Raw genomic sequence first — 22581 nt, forward strand, 5'->3', positions numbered from 1 at the left:
GGACTGGCCATCCCACATATGCTCTCTGTAATTCTCTCTTTCTTTCTCTCTCTCGGAGGACCTGAGCCCTAGGACCATGCCCCAGGAATACCTGACATGATGACTCCTTGCTGTCCCCAGTCCACCTGACTGTGCTGCTGCTCCAGTTTCAACTATTCTGCCTTATTATTATTCGACCATGCTGGTCATTTATGAACATTTGAACATCTTGACCATGTTTTGTTATAATCTCCACCCGGCACAGCCAGAAGAGGACTGGCCACCCCACATAGCCTGGTTCCTCTCTAGGTTTCTTCCTAGGTTTTGGCCTTTCTAGGGAGTTTTTCCTAGCCACCGTGCTTCTTCACCTGCATTGCTTGCTGTTTGGGGTTTTAGGCTGGGTTTCTGTACAGCACTTTGAGATATCAGCTGATGTACGAAGGGCTATATAAAATAAATTTGATTGATTGATTGATTGAGTGGAGCCTGCCTCAGGAAGCTGGTCGACCTGTGCGGTGGGAGTTACCTCCTCCATAGGTTCTTCATGTAGACCACTTTCCTGCTCCAAAGCAGTTTCCAGTCCTTGGCTCAGAGGGGATGGTTGATGGCTGAAACATATAGTTGATCCATCAACACTTTGATCTCTGGTGGGCTTGCCCTTTGATGTCGGAAACTTGACCACATAATCCGAAAGATAACCAGGTGCTTGCCTGGTTCTTCTGGTGCTGCTGGTGATTGAGGATGAAGCCTTTGTTGCTTTAGGCTTAGCTCCTGGATATTTCCTTTGTTCCAAGACCTTTCCCTCAGCTGCTCTCTCCTCCTCTCTTCTTCCTTCCAGTGGAGACAATTCTTCCCTCTCCGCCTCCATTTCCTTTTCACCTGTCTTTGGTTCAGTCATCATCCGGCTCAAAGGACCATTGAAAGATTAGTGGAATCTGTGTGAGTAGCTGGACAGGTAGGATGACTGATAGTGAAGGTGAACAGGTGGTCACGTGTCAGTTGACAGAGGAATGGATGAGACTGAGGCAGGAATTCCTTTAACCATAAAGTGGTATATTTACTGAGTAGTCTGTGCTGCATCACAAAGGAAACAAATAACATGTATCCAATCAGATTCATAATCAAAGATCAAATCATATCATTCATTATTAACACAAGTTAGGGAGGTCAACAGTTCAGTTCATTAAGTCAATAGTAATCATCCGCGAGACATTTAGGCTCGTAACTATTTATCATAAATCATGAAAGAATACAAACAGGGAATGGTTATACAATCTATAATCCCCATGATCAAAGTCTATCAGTTAGCAAACAATGACGTTTCTCATTTCACTCTTTCAATTATCTTCATGTGTACATATAATCAATTTCAATACATATGAACCATATCGGTTGCATAATTGGCCTATGAGGATCCGTAGGGCCGTGATCATTGACAATTCACATTACACAATATGTTTGAAGCGTGCGCTCCAAGCCGCGCTCCGCGGTAAAACCTATAAACAATAACTGAATGGCCCACTCTCCCGATCGCCACAGATAATTCAGATGAAAGGTAACATAGTCGGTGGACTTACGTGGATTTATGGACGCACAGAACTTCTGGATCAGATGGAGTTAAGGAAGAGAAAGCAGCGAGATCAGGCGATGGCAATTTCCTCCTTTTATGGAGTTGAGATCTGTCGGACATTTCCACCTGACCTAATTAGAGCGCCCTGGTCCCGCTGAGTAAATGGCAATGAATTAAAGGAGTATTCCACCAACTCCATGGGCCTTTTCTACAAGCTCCATCTGAAAAATGACGGCCCTGGTGAGCCACTTGCTTGTGATAATGTCTTACCAGCAGAGCGGCAACATGATGTGATGATGAGAGGATATTTTCCGTCTTGTGACAATGTAAGAAGAGAATAAGCAGCCTCCCACCCTCAGCAATCCATCCTCATCATTCACTGGGTTCAGCTTTTTGAGTGTACATTATTTTAGGAACTCTTTTAATTTTTCAAGGCATTTGAATTCCTTTTTGAAGGATTCATGTTGCACACAGTGAATGATTGCTGTTTTGGCTTGTGACAACTCACTTGTACTGCATGGTTTACTGCAGTCATGCCAGCCTCTGCAGTTGGTGTCGTCCGCACCTTCATAGAAGGATCTGGCAACATGAATGAGTCGTGCTGTGGCTTGATTGAGAGCTTTCCAGCTTGAGAACCTCTCAAAGCGATGAGGGCCGAGTTGAGCTTCAGAAATCTTAGTGGCAAAGGCAGTGACGTCTGCTTGAATCTTTGTGATCTGTGTGAGGCTCTACAAGGTCAGGATTGATTGTCTCAGACTCACTTGAGTTTGCTTGGGTCAGGAAAGGTGGACATGAGAACCAACTGGTGTGCTTTAAGAGCACAGCTAGTATGGGCCTGGTTGCATGGTCTGCTGGACTGCTGTTGGTGTTTACATAACACCACTGGATGGGTAGAATTCCTGATGTGAGTTACCCTATTGGCAACATACACATAGAATCTTTTGGTGACATTGTGGATGTAACCGAGAACTATCTTACTGTTTGTGTAAAACTCTGATCAGTTCATACATCTCAACAGCTAGCACAGCCTCACACAGTTCTAGGCGTGGGATAGTGTTGGCCGGCTGAGGGGCCAATTTTGATTTCCCCAAGATAAATCCAACATGGCATTGACCTTTCAGAGTCAATAACTCTCAGGTAGGCTACCACTCCTATGGCTACTGTAGAGGCATCCGAGAAGATGTGCAGCTCTCTTCTTTGAGTGGTAGACAAGGAGACTGGGGTGTTCATCCTGTACTCAGTTATGTTTTCTATCTGGGTTGTTGTCTTCATACCAGAGAAACCTTAAGTAATCTCTGTGATCCTCACGTACACCAAAACAGTAAATCATTTGTTACACATCTGCCGTTAGTGCAATACAATCCTTGCGGAAGCGCATTAGGACGCCCAAGAGTGTGTTTTTTAAGTCTGGACCACTGAGCAGAACGTTGTTAAGTGACACTCGTTGACGCTTAGCACTGGAGTCAAACACTACTCTTGTATGTTCAGGCTTTTGTGGATAGTGAACACCAAATATGGACAGATACCAGTGTTCTTTGTCTCCCATCTTTTGCATGAAGAATAAAATGACATTTTGTGTCAGGCTTTTTGTCAAAAGTCCTGCGAAGTGATGTGAGACAGTTCATGACCTGCATGGCCTATCGTCTGGCATCATGTCACAGTCTATCAGAGTAGGGAGAGTGAGCTGCATGTGTCCGTCTATAGACTCCACCATGAACTTGACGGCTCTCCTGCCTGAAGTCTCTGTTACCCCAGAACAGGTCTTCATGGTATATGGAGCAGAGTTGTCATTGATGTTGAAGAGATTCAAAAACGCTGTCTTGGCCAGAGATTTGTTGCTCTGTTCATCAAGCACTACATGAATGTTGACGACTCTCTCTCTATTGTCCCAGCTGGATAAGATTTGACTAGGCATATTTTTGACTAAAATCAATTTGGATTTGCTTAACACTTTTTTGGTTACTACATGATTCCATATGTGTTATTTCAAAGTTGTGATGTCTTCACTATTATTTCACAATATAGAATATAGTAAAAATAAAGAAAACCCCTTCAGGAATATATAAAGAAAGAGAATTGTAGCCCTAGGAAGAATAAATAAAGACAATTGTGTAATGTACTGTAGTCTCCACGAACTATCAAATGCATTATGAAGACAATTGTAAAGGCCTACAGTTGGCTACATGAGAAAAGGGTCTTTCTGACTCCAAATACACCAGTATCCTAAAGAATTAAGAGAAAACAAGCATTGGAAAGGGTTTTGGCATTAAGAAAAATTTTAAAAACAATATAAGGCTTCTATTATAATATAATTATTTTGGTGACAACCTGGTTGATGAACAATATTTGGTGTTATCACGTTTTTTTTTTTATATATAAGTATATATGGGACAACAAAAAGGCAGTTGCTCATCAAGCATTACTCAAATAACTTTGAAAAGATTGTTACAAAGTTTGACACCCAAAAAAGTTTGTTCCAATGAATGAAGTTGCACAATAATGTGTCTTTTCCTACGTATTAACTAGCACAAAATGTGTATATTTTCACTCAAATTAAGCCACATTAAAACCCACAAAAATACTTGAAATATGCTAAATTATTTTTGTACATATTTGCACGAAATGAGTGTGAGATTGTGTTGCAACACAACAAACCAATGTACAAACGTGTTTTACACCATTGGTTGAAACAATGTGATTATTAAAAAACACCATAATCTGTACATTTTTCCATTTCCACACGATTTCATTTCGAAAAACCTCACAAATTCAATAACTGTTGTCCTGAAATGATGAAACCCCACAGTCAATTGAATTGAGTAAATGTACCAACGAAAAAGTGATTCAAATACAACCATTCAATATAGGCTTCTGTGTTATTTTAAGCCTTTGCTATTAGAAGTAGATTCATTTTGCTAAAGTAGGGTTTTGCAGAACGATGAAGTGTCTCCATGAAAACGTATAGAATGGTAGAATTCTCGTCTGCAACTGTTTGAAACGATTCAATGTAGTAAGTGGTATTGTCACATCAAAGAAGGCATTTTAAGTTGCTAGCAAAAAATCATACTCATGCATTCAGATACAGTCGTTATCTGTCTGAAAATTAAATTTCTTAAGTAATCCTGGTGCCTTTTGTTCCATGACAGAGTTTGACTAGAACGAGCAAATACAGTACCCTTCTCACTTGATATTAAATGACATATGCTGTCAAAACCATCTCTCTCTGTTGGGAAAAATAAATGTATGTAAATTAATGTGCTACACAATTCTTTGGCTACTTTAAAAGTTACAGCCTTTACCGACCTGTTGATAATGAGTGTCTTCAAATAACAAATGAATGTTGAATGTTGATGTACAAATTCGACCGCTCTAAGGTATCAAAATGAAAATGGTAATGGTCAGGCAAGATGTCAATTGTGTCCAGATGTAGACATTTTACAACCACTGTACATCTTCAAAATGTAGGTCAAACTAGAATTGTGATTTCATGGATCATCCTTCCTTGCATCTATAGTTCTGTGACGGTGGTTATTTTTTCAACCCCATCTCTCAGCTATTTACAAAAAGAGTGTTTGAGTGTGTGCTTTGGTTTAGTTTGAACTGCAGAGTTCCATTTAGAAAGTCGGTCTATAAAAAAATGTATGCATAAAAGAAATGAATGGATGAATGCAGGCATGCGTGAATAAATTATTTAAGTGAATGAAAACAATATGAGAATAGTTGTACGTATTTTTTATTTAAATGTATTATAAATAAAACACGAATAAATAAATACATTGTGTATACATAAATATCCATCTACCAATATATATAAAATAAATAAATCAGTCATTCAGTCAATCGAGCAGCCGAACAGTCAGTCAGTCAGTCAGTATATATATCAGCCATCAATCTGTTAACCAGCCTGAGGAATATGTCACGTTTCCAATGATGATTATGTGGTTCTCCTCACGGCTTGACTCTGCTGTCGATGAATTTCTTGAACTGCACCAAGTTTTCGCGAATCTCCTTTCGCACAATCTCCCATGCGCATGCGCTGTGTTCCTGGAGAGCGTACAAGATTTACATTTTATTTCAGTCAACTCAACCACTGCAGGTGTTGTTGATCCAGCGCATCCATCGACATAAAAACGGCACTTGGCAATTCCAAGTTTCAAATGTGAGTTGTGGCATTGAAATGCGTCCTATTTGTGGTGATCTAGAACGTTTGCTCAGATTAATTTAGCCTCTATTCGAAGACATTTGATATTGGACCCACCTTCTCTTTCAAGACGGTGTTCAGCTTGTTGAAATATGTTTTCAGAGTAACCGAGCCTCCATCTCCAGAGGATTCCCAAACACCGCCTACGACCTGGAGACAATATAAAATGCTGGTTATGAAAATATATATATTTTTTATTGTAGTGTATAAATTATTATTATGTATATACCAATGCCCACGATTGTCTGCCCCAAAATGTGTACACCACATTAGTAACACGTTCATAACATTGAGTTTCACCCCGTTTTACCCTCAAAACAGCCTAAATTCGTCAGGGGCATGTGTTCCACGGCGATACTGGCCCATGTTGACTCCAATACTTCCCACAGATTGGTCATGTTGGCTTGATGTCCATTGGGTGGTGGACCATTGTTCATACACAAGGGAAACGGTTGAGCATGAGAAAGCCAGCGGCGTTGCAGTTCTTGACACATTCAAACTGGTGCGCCTGGCACCTACATCCATACTCCTACATCCAGACATATTTGTTCTTGCACATTCACCCTCTGAATGGCACACGTACACAATCCATGTCTCAATTGTCTCAAGGCTTAAAAATCCTTCTTTAACCTGTCTCCGCCCCTTCCTCCACACCAATAGGAGTGGGTCTAACAAGTGAGGGATCATTGCTTTCACCTGGATTCAGCTGGCCAGTCTATGTCATGGAAAGAGCAGGTGCTAATGTTTTGTTCACACAGCGTATAACCTATAGACTACACAAGAGGGATCGTACTTACACATAACTCTAAGTTTTGAACTTGACGATATATGACGTTTTGGAACATGTTAAGTTTTATTTTGTTCCACGTGACAGACGTCAGACTGTTGTTATATAATTGGTCCACATATCGCATAGCCTCCAATGCAACCACAGAGACGTCCTCACCCTGGATAAAATAAAACAGGGTTTTAGGCATTGGGTGTCTAAATAAATGGTTAAACTTCCAATTTACCATACTGTACTTTAGTTATACTGTACTTTAGTTTATCAATATACTGAAGTGTATCCTACCTCTGTGTTCTTGTAAAGATCCTCTGGAAACATTTGTTCGACGTTTTCTTCTGCACACATAAGTGGAAAGAGTCCACCCTGAAATAGAATTCATATCAATATCAAGAAGTAAACTATATTGTGATAGTAACCTTAAATGAAACTTTGTGGTACAGAAAGTGAAAGTATTGCTTAAAAATAAAATTAGCTATAATGCAAAATAGAAATATAAATATTATTGCGAATTTTCGTCATAAATTTGTGCACATCAAATAGCGGACTGGTGCAGTTTAAATTCCTCACCATATCTGAGAGCAGGTCTATGCTCACATCGTTCAGCTTCCCCAACCTAAACTGCGTCCACCGGCAAGGTTTTGATGCTGCTGTGCCTTGGCAGAACAGAGTCAGGCAAATGCTCAACCATTTCAATACAGCCATGTTTCTTTAATAAGAACTTGAATGGAACAGCTAGTATAAATGATTAACGACCGATTATCTTAATCTTGATTGATATGATACCTAGTCTGTTGATGTTGCCCATTTTATATAACCCAAGTATCGCTACGTAAAGGTATCAAAATCCCTTTGTGGTGAAGAAGGGTTTCATGGTTCAGACTTTCGCTTCCCTTTATAAGCCCCAATTTTAGGGGGTAATTCTTAATTATGCTATTGTAAAACTAATCAAGAAAATGTTTTCCTATCAAGTTAACAGTTTTCATATGTAGAGAATTGCATTGGGGCAATGCATTTCATGCTAACATATTCAGCAGGTGTTAAAATGTAGGCCATTTTGAATATTAAAAACTAAGAAAACCGTGGCTGATTTGTTATTTCTATAATACAATGGTACAGGGCTCTCTCCTATGAAATGAGGGCCATGTTTAGTAAATATGCTGTAGTTTTGGACATTGCACACCACATTTTTCAGATTCTGTGTAGAAAAGTATTTTTGATAGGAGTAGCATGGAGATCCATTTTTGCTCACACTCGTTTAATCTGTTGTCGACTCTCTTTTCATCCGGTAGTGCAGTCTGAATCATTACTGTTCAGTGTTAATATTGCAAATGTTTTAAATAACAAAACGTTTTATTAATAGAGTGACTGGTAGTGTTGAATGAAGACTAAAGCCGCCGCCTCTAAAATCGAGAGTAAAGTGCGGTGGTATTGCGGTGGTGTTGGCAGCATGCTGGGGAATTACTTTTCCTTTTCTCTTATGCGCTTCATTCTTATTAAATTGATTCGGTAAATTCCAAGAGGTCCTTTTAAAGTTGGTTCATTTTTGTTTAAAAAAAGAGTTATATGCCCTAAATTTGCCTTGACGATAATGTGCGAATTTTACCGAATGCTAATGATGGTTGTAGCTATATTTTTCCAAACTTTTTTTAACCATGAAAATCCCATTCAGATATAAAATCATATGACAATGATGACTACGACGTTAATTGGAGGTGTAGGTTTCTGATTATGCCGTTTTTATGTTAAGCCTTTATATTAGGTTACCTTGTAACCTAATGCCATTGATTGTTTTCAAACTTGAGATGAATTTCACATTACACATGTTGTTAAATGGGTCAACAGGTTTATTTCGGCAGCCTACAGTCGTGGTACGAAATAAATATATTACATCTGCTTATTTGTAGTGCATAGACTCCACTATGTTGTTGTTTTGAACTGCATATTGCATATGAACAAATTAATGCATGAAAGACTGAATGGATGAATTAATATGTAAATGAATACAAAACAATATGATAATAGATGCATGTTTTTTTCATTTAATTTTAATATAAATAAATTACAGAATAAATAAATACATAGCCTTCACATATAAATAAATCAGTCAGACAGTAAATATATAATCCATCAATCTATTAACCAGCCTCAGGTACATGTCACATGTCTCTGATGATGATTATATGGATTGTCCAACAGACCGCTTCTTCCTCACTGCTTGACTCTGCAGTGGATTTCGTCACCGCTTGACTCTGCTGTCAAGGAATTTTTTTAACTGCACCTGTTTGTAGCAAACCTAAGCCCCCAAGATCGTACATGCTCATGTGCTGTGTTCCTGGAGCTCAGACAATACATTCATTTTTTAGTCAACTCAGCCACAGCAGGTGACGCGCTTACGCATCCTTCGACTAAAACGGCGTTTGGAAGTTCCATGTTTCACATGTGAGTTGTGGCAGCAAAATTCATCCGATTTGTGGTGATCTTTTCCTGTGATTAATTTATCCTCTTTTCGAGGACATTTGATATTGGACCCACCTTCTGTTTCAAGACGGTTTTCAGCTCGTCGACATATGTTTTCATGATTCGTTACCAGAAGTAACCGACCCTCCATCTCCTGAGGATGCCCCAACACCACACCCGACCTGGAGACAATATAAAATGGTGGATAGTGAAATAGTTCTGTATTAAGTCAAGTTCTGACAATATTAGGCAAAAAATAATTTAGATTAAATTACAAATTAAAGACCTGTGACAAGTATTGTCTGCCCCCCAAATATAGCTTAGGCTACCACGAGGGATCATACTTACTTTCTTAACTTAACTAGGTCATCTGTTTTTGAACAGGTTCAGTGTTTCCTTGTTCCACGTGACAGGAGTCAGGCCATTAAATAATTGGGCCGTATGTCCCGAAGCCTCTAATGCAACCAGAGAGGTCCTCGCCCTGCATGATAGAAAACAGGGTTTTAGGCATTAGGGTGTCTCATAAATTCCATGTTTAAACTATCAATTTATCATTTTGAAATGGTAAAAAATCATACGCTATATTTTAGGTTTAGAACGTGTCCACTCTGAAATAAAGTTATATCAATGTCAAAAAGTGAACTGTATTGGAATAGTAACCTTACATTAAACTGTGTCCACTTGCACCGGTCGGAGTCAGCTGTGCCTCGGCAGAGCAGTCAGGCAGATACTCAACTATTTCAATAGAACCATGTTTCTTTTGATATAATTTAAGTGTAACAGACTTTCGAAATGATTAACAACCAATTATCTTTATCTTGATTCGATATGATACCTACATTGCTGAAATTGTCCATCATAATATATCCCTGGTACTGCTGTACTTTGAGGTATAAAACATTCCTTTGTGTTGAAGAAGGCTGCATGGTTCAGGCTTTCGCCTCGTTTTATAAGCCAATTTTTTTAGTGGGTGATTCTTAATTATGCTATTGTGAAATTAATAAGAATGATTTTTTTGTCCAGCAAGTTAACAGTTTTCATACATGTCTTTGCGGAGAATGTATTGGAGCAATGCATTTCATGAGGTCAGACAGACAGCAGTAAATCAGCAGACAAAATGTTACATGAAAAACTAATAAAACAGTTGCCTATTTCTACAATGTTGCAGGGCTTCATTTTAGCAAATGGGGGCCATGGTCAATATTGTGGACATTGCTCACCACATTTTTCAGATTCTGTGTAGGGTTAACCAGACAGTTGTTTCAATAGGCGTAGCACATGTTGCTGTTGTGACTTTCTTTTAATCAGGTAGATCAATCTGAAGCATGACTGTTCAGTGTTTATATTGCACATCTTTGAAAAGTAGACACATTTTATTGACATAGTGACTGATAGTGTTGAATGAAAGCTGAAGCCGACCCGCCTCTAAAATCGAGAGTAATATGCTGTGGTATTGGCTTTACTCTTCATGTTCTCTCATGCGGTTCATTCTTAATACATTGTTTCTGCAAATTCCAACTTTATACAGTTTGTTCATTTCTGGTTAAAAAAATTGTATTTGCCCCAGATTAGCCTTTATTGGGCGCTGACCAAGACGACGAAAATGATGACGATGACGTTTGAGTTTGGCCTAATGTGAATGAGCAGGAAAATCACATTGATATCTCGTCTCATATAATGATGCTGATGATGATGCTGATGTGATGATGACGACGACGTTCATTGGAGATGTAGGTTTCTGATTATGCAGCTTTTATATTAAGTATTTATCTTATGTAACTGTTAAAATGAACTGGTAATGGCATTGATAGAACAACATTGTATGCCTATCAACAAATTAAGTCGTATAGGAGCTCAAAGTACAACGTTCAAAACAGGCCCGCCCTGTCCAGTGTTAAAACACACTTCATTGACAAAAAGCTTTTGAGTATAACTACATTTTGTACTGTCATCCATATGTCCTGAGCATGTTTAACACAAATATGAATGTTCACACATCGACAGACTTGGCTACAGAATGAGCACTCAGATTAACAATATTAAAAATTATAGAAATGTTTATTAACTTAACAATTGAAAAAGATCAACAGATTTTCAAATAGATGAATCAATAAATGAATAAATAGGCATACATAAATAAATAACCTTGTTAAATAAATAAATACATATTTAATATAGCTATTTGACGTTCCACATTAGATGATTGTAGAAGAGTAGGCTTTTAAAATCAAGCACAATCGTAAAACACAATTGTAAAAAAGTTCTGCAAGTTCAAATTCATGTTCTGTTGGCCCACAGAAGGCTATCAGAGTTGTGTTCCAGAATGAACTGTAGGCTGTACAGGAGCTCTTTTCGAACCACTTCCCAGGCGCAGTAACTGAAATTCTGTGAAAATACAAATAAACTGTTAGGGCAATGTAGGGTAATATTGTCCAATGTAGAGATATTATTAAAACAATGTGTATATTTGTGTTTAACCTATAGTCTACCTTTTCTTTTAGGACTGCTGCAATGTTCCCAAAGTACGTCTTCAGTCCTTCTGTCCTGATGAGATAATCACTTGTATCCACACTGCCCATCATCTGCCAGAAAGAAAAAGGCAGGCGATGAATAATAATAAAAAATGTCACAATACCACAATTAAACAGTTAACCTATCTGTGTTGGCATAGTAACTCACACATTTGCTCTCTTCAATCTGGCGGTATACAATATTCTGAAAATTCTCCAACTGCTGTTGGTCCCACTTAGTAGGCAGGTCGTCAGCTCCAAACAATGTGTCGATGTTCTTCAATGTCTCATAAATAGCCATAGCACCACTGCTGCTCAACTGAAACGGACAACAACAATAATTTCAAATAACATAAATGGCAGTTTAAAGTTTTCTACTTTCTTATCCTAACGGCTGCAAATACTCTTTCATGCTGTAAAGAACACTTCGACATGCTCGCTTGCCCTTACCTGTGATTCGCCGGAGATTGTAAATGCGGTGGCTGGGAATGCCACGAAGACATTCTCCTGCAGGCACTCCAGAGGAAAATTACCCCCCTGGAAGTTAGAGAAAACACCGCAATCACGTTGTGCTATTCAGTTAAACATAGTTGGATAATACTTTTCAAGACAAAAGTCATTTAATAAATGTACCATGTCTCTCAGTAGGTTGTGGGTTATTCGCACCAGCTGTCCTTGTAGCTGGCAAGGCATGGGCACGGAGCAAACTTGCGCGAGGCAGAGGAATGCGCTCATCCAAGTGACAGTCTGAAGTGTCATTCTTGTTGTAGTTAGATGATCTGTAGCAGATGATCATTGTTAGTCGAATATAATCCTGAAAATAATTCATTATTTGTACCCTGAATCAATAATCAAATGATAGCATATTTTTGACTCACCTGTTGCCAGTAAATTTTAATTTTCCTCCAGTGAGAATGTGGTTTGTGTTCTGATCCCATATCTGCGGGTGAATTTAAATAGTGAGGATTGAAAGGATGTACAAAAAGTGAAAGGGTGTTTCGCTAAATTAGGAGTTAAAATGAATGAATTTGGGAAAGTTTTGCCTAGTGAACCGCAAGACCGGATTTCTCTTTTCGTGTGCTCCACTTCTCTCTCAGCATGTTTCGAGTGTTCCTTCATGGGAGGCAGGTTGAAAGAAAGTAACTCATAGCTGGTCTTGTGAAAGCTCAAACGTTTCTAAGAAAGACAGGTAGAACAACGACCCCTTAACTTCACAATGAATGCAACAGACCTCTTCATGTCTTTATTTTACTAGGAACCCGGCCATTTTTTTAATTGATCAGCAGTCTTATGGCTTGGAGGTAGACGCTGTTAAGGAGCCTTTTGGTCAAGTACAGTGCAGTAGCAGAGATAACAGTCTATGACTTCGGCGTCTGAAGTCTTTGACAATTTTTTGGGCTTTCCTCTGACACCGCCTAGTATATAGGTCCTGTATGGCAGGAAGCTTGGCCCCGGCGATTAACTGGACCGTACGTACTACCCTCTGTAGCGCCTTACGGCCAGATGCAGAGCAGTTGCCATATCAGGAAGTGATGCAAGCGGTCAGGATGATCTCTGCTGTATAACTTTTTGAGGATCTGGGGACCCATGCCAAATATTTTCATTCTCCCGATGGGGATAATGACCACTCTATGGAAAGGAGAGACTTACACGATATGATAATGCTCTCCCTTTTGCTCTACGACCCCCACAAGTGTCAAAGGACTTGTCTGATGTCGGTACCATCAATGTGCCAACTTCTGTTTGGAGGTTAAAACCGTTTGGACTACAAACTAATGTGAACCCACTGTGGAAAGGGGAGATTCTCGTTTTGCTCTAAACTCCCCATTAATGTCACAGAACTCATCTGGAGGTAACCAGTGCTGGTAAAAAAAATTGAAGTATGGAGTGAGTTTTGTGCCTACCCCAAAAAAATATTTCCTGAGTGTTGTTTTTTTAAACAAGAAAGCTAAAACTGATTTTGAGACATGTTTGAAAATGAATTACAAATTTAAAACTGAAATAACACATTTACATAAGTATTATGACCCTTTACTCAGTACGTTGTTGAAGCACCTTTGGCACCGATTACAGCCTCGAGTCTTCATGGGTATGACGCTACAGGCTTGGCACACCTGTATTTGGGGAGTTTCTCCCATTTTTCTCTGCAGATCCTCTCAAGATCTGTCAAGTTGGATGGGTAGCGTCGCTGCACAGCTATTTTCAGGTCTCTCCAGAGATGTTCAATCTGTTCAAGTCCAGGCTCTGGCTGGGCAATTCAAGGACATTCAGAGACTTGTCCTGATGCCACTCCTGCGTTGTCTTGGCTGTGTGGTTAGGGTCATTGTCCTGCTGGAATGTGAACCTTCGCCCCAGTCCGAGGTCCTGAGCTCTCTGGAGCAGGTTTTCATCAAGGATCTCTCTGTACTTTGCTCTGTTCATCATTCCCTCGATCCTGACTAGTCTCCTAGTCCCTGCCGCTGAAAAACAACCCCACCATGTGATGCTGCCACCACCATGCTTCACCGTAGGGATGGTGCCAGGTTTCCTCCAGAAGTGATGCTTGGCATTCAGGCCAAGAGTTCAAACTTGGTTTCATCAGATCAGATCATCTTGTTTCTCATGTTCTTACTCCAATAGGTGCATTTTGGCAAACTCCAAGCGGACTGTCATGTGCCTTTTACTGGAGCGTGGCTTCTGTCTGGCCACTCTACCATAAATGCCTGATTGGTGGAGTGCTGCAGAGATGGTTGTCCTTCTGGAAGGTTCTTCCATCTCCAAAGAGGAACTCTGGAGCTCTGTCAGAGTGTCAGAGTGACATTTAAGTTCTTGGTCACCTTCATAACCAAGGGCTTTCTCTCCCGATTTCTCAGTTTGGCCGGGCGGCCAGCTTTAGGAAATGTCTTGGTATTTCTGTTTTTATTTTTAATACATTTGCAAAAATGCCTAAAAACTTGTTTTCACTTTGTCATTGTGGGGTGTTATTTGTAGATCAATGATGATTGATTTTTAGAATAAGGTGTAATGTAACAATATATGGAAAAAGTCAAGGGGTCTGAATACTTTCCGAATTCACTGTATCAAACAACCTGACAATGATCCACATCATATGGGTAGAATCGAGGCCTTTCCCTGTCATGAAATACAAAGCAGTTTCCCTCTTGGTTCTCATTGGCGAAGACTGAACTCAAGTTAGGGGTCATGTCAGACTCTCCTATACCACTTTGCCCAACATGTTATACCCCAGAGGTTGTAAATACACCCTTTTTTAAGTTGATATAACTTGCATTATTACTATAGGGCTGTGAAAACCATAGATTAAAGGCGTCAGACTGAACATTTGTCACTGGAAATTGCTGATGACATTGAACATAGTTTAGGATTAGGGTATTTCAATCATTTCAGTCTCTCTATTCTGCCCTGGAATTGCATTCCCATGCAAAACTAGACAGATAGCTAACAACTAAATCTTCAATAAAACTCCCAAGGCGTGACTTTTCTGGATTTAATATGTTGAAAACGTTTAAATACAACGCACATGCCAAGGTACCATGTGTCTGGCATGATGCCAAACTAGACAGCCAATTACCATATGAGTTGCTACTAGCCAACTCGTTCATTACTCTAATAATGTGCAAACACCTCTGTACAATAACAACGCATATTACACTAGAAACAGTAAGAAAACTACAGTATTGTATTTTTACAATTCGTTTAATGAAGCACGAGCAAACTAATACAGCTGACAGCATACATGAAAGGCAAGCCAATTTGTGTGAGTAAATGCAACCAACTAACATTGCAAGCAATTCTATCAATAATAATATTATCATCACTAGCAATATGCTTGAATATAATTGACAAATAAATATTTTCTGGTGCTGAAGCGTAACAAGAAATAACTGCACAGAAAGAACAGCACCGTAGCGTTGCTTTTAGCTGCATCTCTCTGCGTGCAGATCGACGACTCTATTCTACTTTCTGTTTCCGTACAGTCTAAGTACCAGAAAGCTCCAATAGGAGGCGACAAACACCATGGAACACAATGAAAATCAGTTTTAACCACCGTAATAAAATAATATGTTACCTTCTAACAGGATGGCAGCACACTCCCCGCCTGGTATAAAGAAATTGTGCCGTTATGAAATAAAACATGTATCAAGAAACAAATAATGTCCTTTAATAAAAATTTATATTTTGTCTCTAGGATGCTTCAAAAAGAAGAACAACAATCTCTGAGATTGGTCTCAGAAACGTTAGCAGCCTCTTGCTTGACAATTTTTTGGTTCTACTTTCCTAACCTTTTTGTCAGTCATTTCTGTGCGCCTGACTGTCTTTCAATAAGACAACATCTCCCACTTTTACATTTGTCTTTTCTGCGTCTCTGCAGCGTTGTCAGGTACTCATGTCTCCATCTTTTCCAAAAGGTGTCAGCGATACACTGGACTTGTTCCACTGTTTTCCATTAAGGTCATTCATGCTGAAGTATCCAGAAGGGGCTCAGGAAGTGCTGGCCTCTTGTGTCAGTTACATTGAGGGTGTGAGAATGGCAGGCATGTCAGGGTCGGTTAACATTGACGTGAGGGGTCTCGCATGGATTATTTCCATAAGAGTGCTCAAGACCTCATGTGTGAGATGAGTGGAGCCCGTCTGAAACAGCATAGCATTTGGCAACCCCAATGAGTCTCTCCCAAGAACAACCCATTTGAGACGAGTGTGGGGGATTAAATATTTAAGTACATCCCTTGTCTGAGAGGTATTTAGTCAGTTCTGAGTCATTTCTGTCGATTCCCAGTTCCTTGCAGGCACCTATGAAGTTTGAACCTCAATCAGAGCATAGCACTTTTTCTGGACCACGGGATAGACAAAAAACGCCTTAGCGCACTGATGAATCTGGATGTGGACATGGATTCGATGACCTCAATATGGACAGCTCTAGTAGACATACATGGAAAGAGTACCACCTCTTTTATTTTTTTTATTTCACCTTTATTTAACCAGGTAGGCCAGTTGAGAACAAGTTCTCCTTTCCAAATGCGACCTGGCCTGACCTCTAGTGCTACGAGTTATGACATTCCATGGTCCAAACACATCAAGTCCAACGCTGGTGAATGGTGGTTCAGATGTGAGTCTGTCTGCAAGTCAGCCTTGTTTTGGTCAAGTATCCTCCCTCTAACTTTGCGGCAGGTGACACACTTGTGAATGATACCAGAGACCAGACGTTTGCTCCCAATAATCCAGAAGCCTGCTGCTCGAATAGCTCCATCTGAAAAATGACGGCCCCGGTGAGCCACTTGCTTGTGATAATGTCTTACCAGCAGAGTGGCAACATGATGTGATGATGAGAGGATGTTTTCCGTCTTGTGACATGTAAGCAGAGAATAAGCAGCCTCCCACCCTCAGCAATCCATCCTCATCATTCACTGGGTTCAGCTTATTGAGTGTACATTATTTTTAGGAACTCTTTTCCTTTTTCAAGGCATTTGAATTCCTTTTTGAAGGATTCATGTTGCACACAGTGAATGGTTGCTGTTTTGGCTTGTGACAACTCACTTGTACTGCATGGTTTATTGCAGTCATGCCAGCCTCTGCAATTGGTGTCGTCCGCACCTTCACAGAAGGATCTGGCAACATTAATGAGTCGTGCTGTGCTGAGTTACCCTATTGGCAACATACACATAGAATCTTTTGGTGACATTGTGGATGTAACCGAGAACTATCTTACTGTTTGTGTAAAACTCTGATCAGTTCATACATCTCAACAGCTAGCACAGCCTCACACAGTTCTAGGCGTGGGATAGCGTTGGCCGGCTGAGGGGCCAATTTTGATTTCCGCAAGATAAATCCAACATGGCATTGACCTTTCAGAGTCAATAACTCTCAGGTAGGCTACCACTCCTATGGCTACTGTAGAGGCATCCGAGAAGATGTGCAGCTCTCTTCTTTGAGTGGTAGACAAGGAGACTGGGGTGTTCATCCTGTACTCAGTTATGTTTTCTATCTGGGTTGTTGTCTTCATACCAGAGAAACCTTAAGTAATCTCTGTGATCCTCACGTACACCAAAACAGTAAATAATTTGTTACACATCTGCCGTTAGTGCAATACAATCCTTGCGGAAGCGCATTAGGACGCCCAAGAGTGTGTTGTTTAAGTCTGGACCACTGAGCAGAACGTTGTTTAGTGATACTCCTTGACGCTTGGCACTGGAGTCAAACACCAGTCTAATTTGTTCTGACTCTTATGGATAGTGAACACCAAATATCGCCAGATACCAGTGTTCTTTGTCTCCCTCGAGTGGTGGAGAAGGTTTGACTTGCTCGTTATCAGCATCTTTTGCATGAAGAATAAAATTACGTTTCATGTCCGGCTTTTTGTCAAAAGTCCTGCGAAGTGATGTGAGACGGTGGCCTATCATCTGGCATCATGTCGCAGTCTATCAGAGTAGGGAGAGTGAGCTGCATGTGTCCGTCTATAGACTCCACCATGAAGTTGACGGCTCTCCTGCCTGAAGTCTGTTACCCCAGAACATGTCTTCATGGTATATGGAGCAGAGTTGTCATTGATGTTGAAGAGATTCAAAAACGCTGTCTTGGCCAGAGATTTGTTGCTCTGTTTTATCAAGCACTACATAAATATTGACGACTCTCTTTATTGTCCCAGCTGGATAAGATTTGACTAGGCATATTATTGACTAAAATACATTTTGATTTGTTTAACACTTTTTGGGTTACTACATGATTCCATATGTGTTATTTCAAAGTTGTGATGTCTTCACTATTATTTCACAATGTAGAATATAGTAAAAATAAAGAAAACCCCTTAAAGAATATATAAAGAAAGAGAATTGTAGCCATAGGAAGAATAAATAAAGACAATTGTGTAATGTACTGTAGTCTCCACGAACTATGAAATGCGTTATGTAAACAATAGTAAAGGCCTATTGTTGGCTACATGAGAAAGGGGTCTTTCTGACTCCAAATACACCAGTATCCTAAAGAATTAAGAGAAAACAAGCATAGGAAAGGGTTTTGGCATTAATAAAAAAAACTATGTAAGGCTTCTATTATATAATTAGTTTGGTGACAACCTGGTTGATGAACAATATTTGGTGTTATCACGTTTGTTTTTTTTATATAAGTATATATGGGACAACAAAAGGCAGTTGCTCATCAAGCATTACTCAAATAACTTTGAAAAGATTACAAAGTTTGACACCCGAAAAAGTTTGTTCCAATGAATGAACTTGCACAATAATGTGTCTTTTCCTACGTATTAACTAGCACAAAATGTGTATATTTTCACTCAAATTAAGCCACACAAAAAAACACATAAAATACTTGAAATATGCTAAATTATTTTCGTACATATTTGCACGAAATGAGTGTGAGATTGTGTTGCAACACAACAAACCAATGTACAAACGTGTTTTACACCATTGTTAAAAAAAAGCGATTATTAAAATCCACTTTACATTTTCAAAATGTAGGTAAAACTAGAATTGTGATTTCATGGATTATCCTTCCTTGCATCTATAGTTCTGTGACACTGTTTTTTTTTTTTCAACCCCATCTCTCAGCTGTTTAGAAAAAGAGTGTTTGAGTGTGTGCTTTGGTTTAGTTTGAACTGCAGAGTTCCATTTAGAAAGTCGGTCTATAAAAAAAATTATGCATAAAAGAAATGAATGGATGAATGCAGGCATGCGTGAATAAATTATTTAAGTGAATGAAAACAATATGAGAATAGTTGTACGTATTTTTTATTTAATTGTATTATAAATAAAACACGAATAAATAAATACATTGTGTATACATAAATATCCATCTACCAACATATATAAAATAAATAAATCAGTCATTCAGTCAGTCAATCGAGCAGCCGAACAGTCAGTATAAATATCAGCCATCAATCTGTTAACCAGCCTGAGGAATATGTCACGTCTCCAGTGATGATTATGTGGTTCTCCTCACGGCTTGACTCTGCTGTCAATGAATTTCTTGAACTGCACCAAGTTTTCGCGAATCTCCTTTCGCACAATCTCCCATGCGCATGCGCTGTGTTCCTAGAGAGCGGACAAGATAAACATTTTATGTCGGTCAACTCAACCACTGCAGGTGTTGTTGATCCAGCGCATCCATCGACATAAAAAGGCACTTGGCAATTCCAAGTTTTCAAATGTGAGTTATGGCATTGAAATGCGTCCTATTTGTGGTGATCTAGAACTTTTGCTCAGATTAATTTAGCCTCTATTCGAGGACATTTGAAATTGGACCCACCTTCTCTTTCAAGACCGTGTTCAGCTTGTTGAAATATGTTTTCAGAGTAACCGAACCTCCATCTCCAGAGGATTCCCAAACACCACCCACGACCTGGAGACAATATACAATGCTGGTGAGGGCATGCATTTTGTCTTATGAGACGGTTATGAAAATATTAGAATATGTTTTGGTGTGTTTGAAGTGTTTAAATTATTTAAATACCAATGCCCACGATTGTCTGCCCCAAAATACACTGAGTGTACACCACATAAGTAAAACATTCATAACATTGAATTTCACCCCGTTTTACCCTCAAAACGGCCTAAATACGTCAGGGCATGTGTTCAACGGCGAGACTGGCCCACGTTGACTCCAATACTTCCCACAGTTGTGTCATGTTGGCTGGATGTCCTTTGGGTGGTGGACCATTCTTCATACACAAAGGAAACTGCTGACCTTGAGAAAGCCAGCAGCGTTGCAGTTCTTGAAACATTCGAACTGGTGCGCCTGGCACCAACATCCATTCTCCCGTGAAGAAAGACACTTACATCTTTTGTCTTGCCCATTCACCCTCTGAATTGCAAACATACACATTCCATGTCTCAATGGTCTCAAGGCTTAAAAATCCTTCTTTAACCTGTCTCCGCCCCTTCCTATACACCAATAGGAGTGGATCTAACAAGTGAGGGATCATTGCTTTCACCTGGATTCAGCTGGAAAGTCTCTGTCATGGAAAGAGCTCTTTCACTTGTTAGATCCACTCCTATTGCTGTATAGGAAGGGGCGGAGACAGGTGTTCCTAATGTTTTGTACAATCAGCGTATAACCTACAGCCTACACAAGAGGGATCATACTTACACATAACTCTAAGTTTTGAACTTGACGATATATGACGTTTTGGAACATGTTAAGTTTTGTTCTGTTCCACGTGACTGGCGTCAGACTGTTGTCATATAATTGGTCCACATATCGCATAGCCTCTAATGCAACCACAGAGACGTCCTCACCCTGGATAAAATAAAACAGGGTTTTAGGTTTTAGGCAATGGCTAAACTTCCAATTTACCATACTGTACTTTAGTCTATCAATATACTGAAGTGTATCCTGCCTCTGTGTTCTTGTAAAGATCCTCTGGAAACATTTGTTCGACGTTTTCTTCTGCACACATAAGTGGAAAGAGTCCACCCTGAAAAATAATTCATATCAATATCAAGAAGTAAACTATATTGTGCTAATAACCTTAAATTAAACATTGTGGTACAGAAAGTGAAAGCATTGCTTAAAAATAAAATGTGCTATAATAAAAAAATAGATATTTGAATATCATTGCGAATTTTGCTCATCAATTTGTGCACACCAAATAGCGGACTGGTGCAGTTTAAATTCCTCACCATATCTGAGAGCAGGTCTATGCTCACATCGTTCAGCTTCCCCAACCTAAACTGCGTCCACCTGCAAGGTTTTGATGCTGCTGTGCCTTGGCAGAACAGAGTCAGGCAAATGCTCAACCATTTCAATACAGCCATGTTTCTTTAATAAGAACTTGAATGGAACAGCTATTATAAATGTTTAACGACGGATTATCTTAATCTTGATTGATATGATACCTAGACTGTTGATGTTGCCCATTTTATATAACCCAAGTATCGCTACGTAAAGGTATCAAAATCCCTTTGTGGTGAAGAAGGGTTTCATGGTTCAGACTTTCGCTTCCCTTTATAAAGCCCAATTTTAGGGGGTAATTCTTAATTATGCTATTGGAAAACTAATCAAGAAAATGTTTGCCTATCAAGTTAACATTTTTCATATGTAGAGAATTGCACTGTATCAATGCATTTCATGCTAACATATTCAGTAGGTGTTAAAATGTAGGCCATATTGAATATTAAAAACCATGGCTGATTTGTTATTTCTATAATACAATGGTACAGGGCTCTCTCCTATGAAATGAGGGCAATGTTCAATATAAATATGCTGTACTTTTGGACATTGCACACCACCTTTTTCAGATTCTGTGTAGAAAGGTATTTTGATAGGAGTAGCATGGAGATGAATTTTTGCTCACACACGTTTAATCTGTTGTCGACACTCTTTTCATCTGGTAGTTCAATATGACGCATTATTGTTCATTTTTAATATTGAAAATCTTTGAAAAAAGATAATCCGGTAGTGCAGTCTGAAGCATTTACTGTTCAGTGTTAATATTGCAAATGTTTGAAATAACAAAACGTTTTATTAATAGAGTGACTGGTAGTGTTGCATGAAGACTAAAGCCGCCGCCTCGAAAATCGAGGTATTGCGGTGGTATTGCGGTGGTGTTGCCAGCACGCAGGGGAATTACTTTTCCTTTTCTCTTTTTTTTCTCTTATGCGCTTCATTCTTATTAAATTGATTCGGTAAATTCCAAGGGTTCTTTTTAAAGTTTGTTCCTTTGTGTTTAAAAAAAGAGTGTATGCCCTAAATTAGCCTTGACGATGATGTATGAATTTGACCTAATGTGAATGACGATGATGCTAATGATGGTTGTAGTTATATTTTTCTATACTTTTTTTTAACCATGAAAGTCCCATTCAGATATAGAATCATAGGATGACGATGATGACTACGACCTTAATCGGAGATGTAAGGTTTCTGATGATGCAGTTTTCATGTTAAGTCTTTATATCAGGTTAACTGGTAACAATGAACTATCTGATCATGACATTGATTGTTCGAGTTTTTTGGCCAATCAACTAATTAAAGATTGTTTTCAAACTTGAGATGAATTTCACTGTACTTGTGCAGTCAGTTAATTAAAAATGTTGTTAAGTGGGTCAACAGGTTTATTTCGGCAGCCGACAGT

At 39.3% G+C, this 22581-nt stretch overlaps 3 protein-coding genes across 3 annotated transcripts; all 3 read right to left on the reverse strand.

Annotated features, from left to right (window-relative positions):
- Positions 1-5315: 5315 nt before the first annotated feature.
- Positions 5316-7239, reverse strand: LOC110510821 (interferon a3-like). Its single transcript, XM_036939661.1, has 5 exons — positions 7105-7239; positions 6823-6900; positions 6548-6697; positions 5808-5900; positions 5316-5593 (listed from the first exon to the last, which is right to left on the reverse strand). Exons 1-5 carry the CDS (start codon positions 7237-7239, stop codon positions 5498-5500), a joined length of 552 nt encoding a protein of 183 aa, XP_036795556.1. The 3' UTR covers positions 5316-5497.
- Positions 7240-11177: 3938 nt separating this feature from the next.
- On the reverse strand, positions 11178-12263 carry LOC110538046 (interferon beta-like). Its single transcript, XM_021624608.2, has 5 exons — positions 12138-12263; positions 11955-12041; positions 11674-11823; positions 11484-11576; positions 11178-11379 (listed from the first exon to the last, which is right to left on the reverse strand). Exons 1-5 carry the CDS (start codon positions 12261-12263, stop codon positions 11272-11274), a joined length of 564 nt encoding a protein of 187 aa, XP_021480283.1. The 3' UTR covers positions 11178-11271.
- A 6959-nt stretch (positions 12264-19222) lies between these two features.
- On the reverse strand, positions 19223-21265 carry LOC118936262 (interferon a3-like). Its single transcript, XM_021622406.2, has 5 exons — positions 21131-21265; positions 20848-20925; positions 20598-20747; positions 19758-19850; positions 19223-19543 (listed from the first exon to the last, which is right to left on the reverse strand). Exons 1-5 carry the CDS (start codon positions 21263-21265, stop codon positions 19448-19450), a joined length of 552 nt encoding a protein of 183 aa, XP_021478081.2. The 3' UTR covers positions 19223-19447.
- Between the last annotated feature and the right edge of the window lie 1316 nt (positions 21266-22581).

Source organism: Oncorhynchus mykiss, chromosome 12 (assembly GCF_013265735.2).
Source record: "Oncorhynchus mykiss isolate Arlee chromosome 12, USDA_OmykA_1.1, whole genome shotgun sequence".
NCBI lineage: Eukaryota > Metazoa > Chordata > Actinopteri > Salmoniformes > Salmonidae > Oncorhynchus > Oncorhynchus mykiss.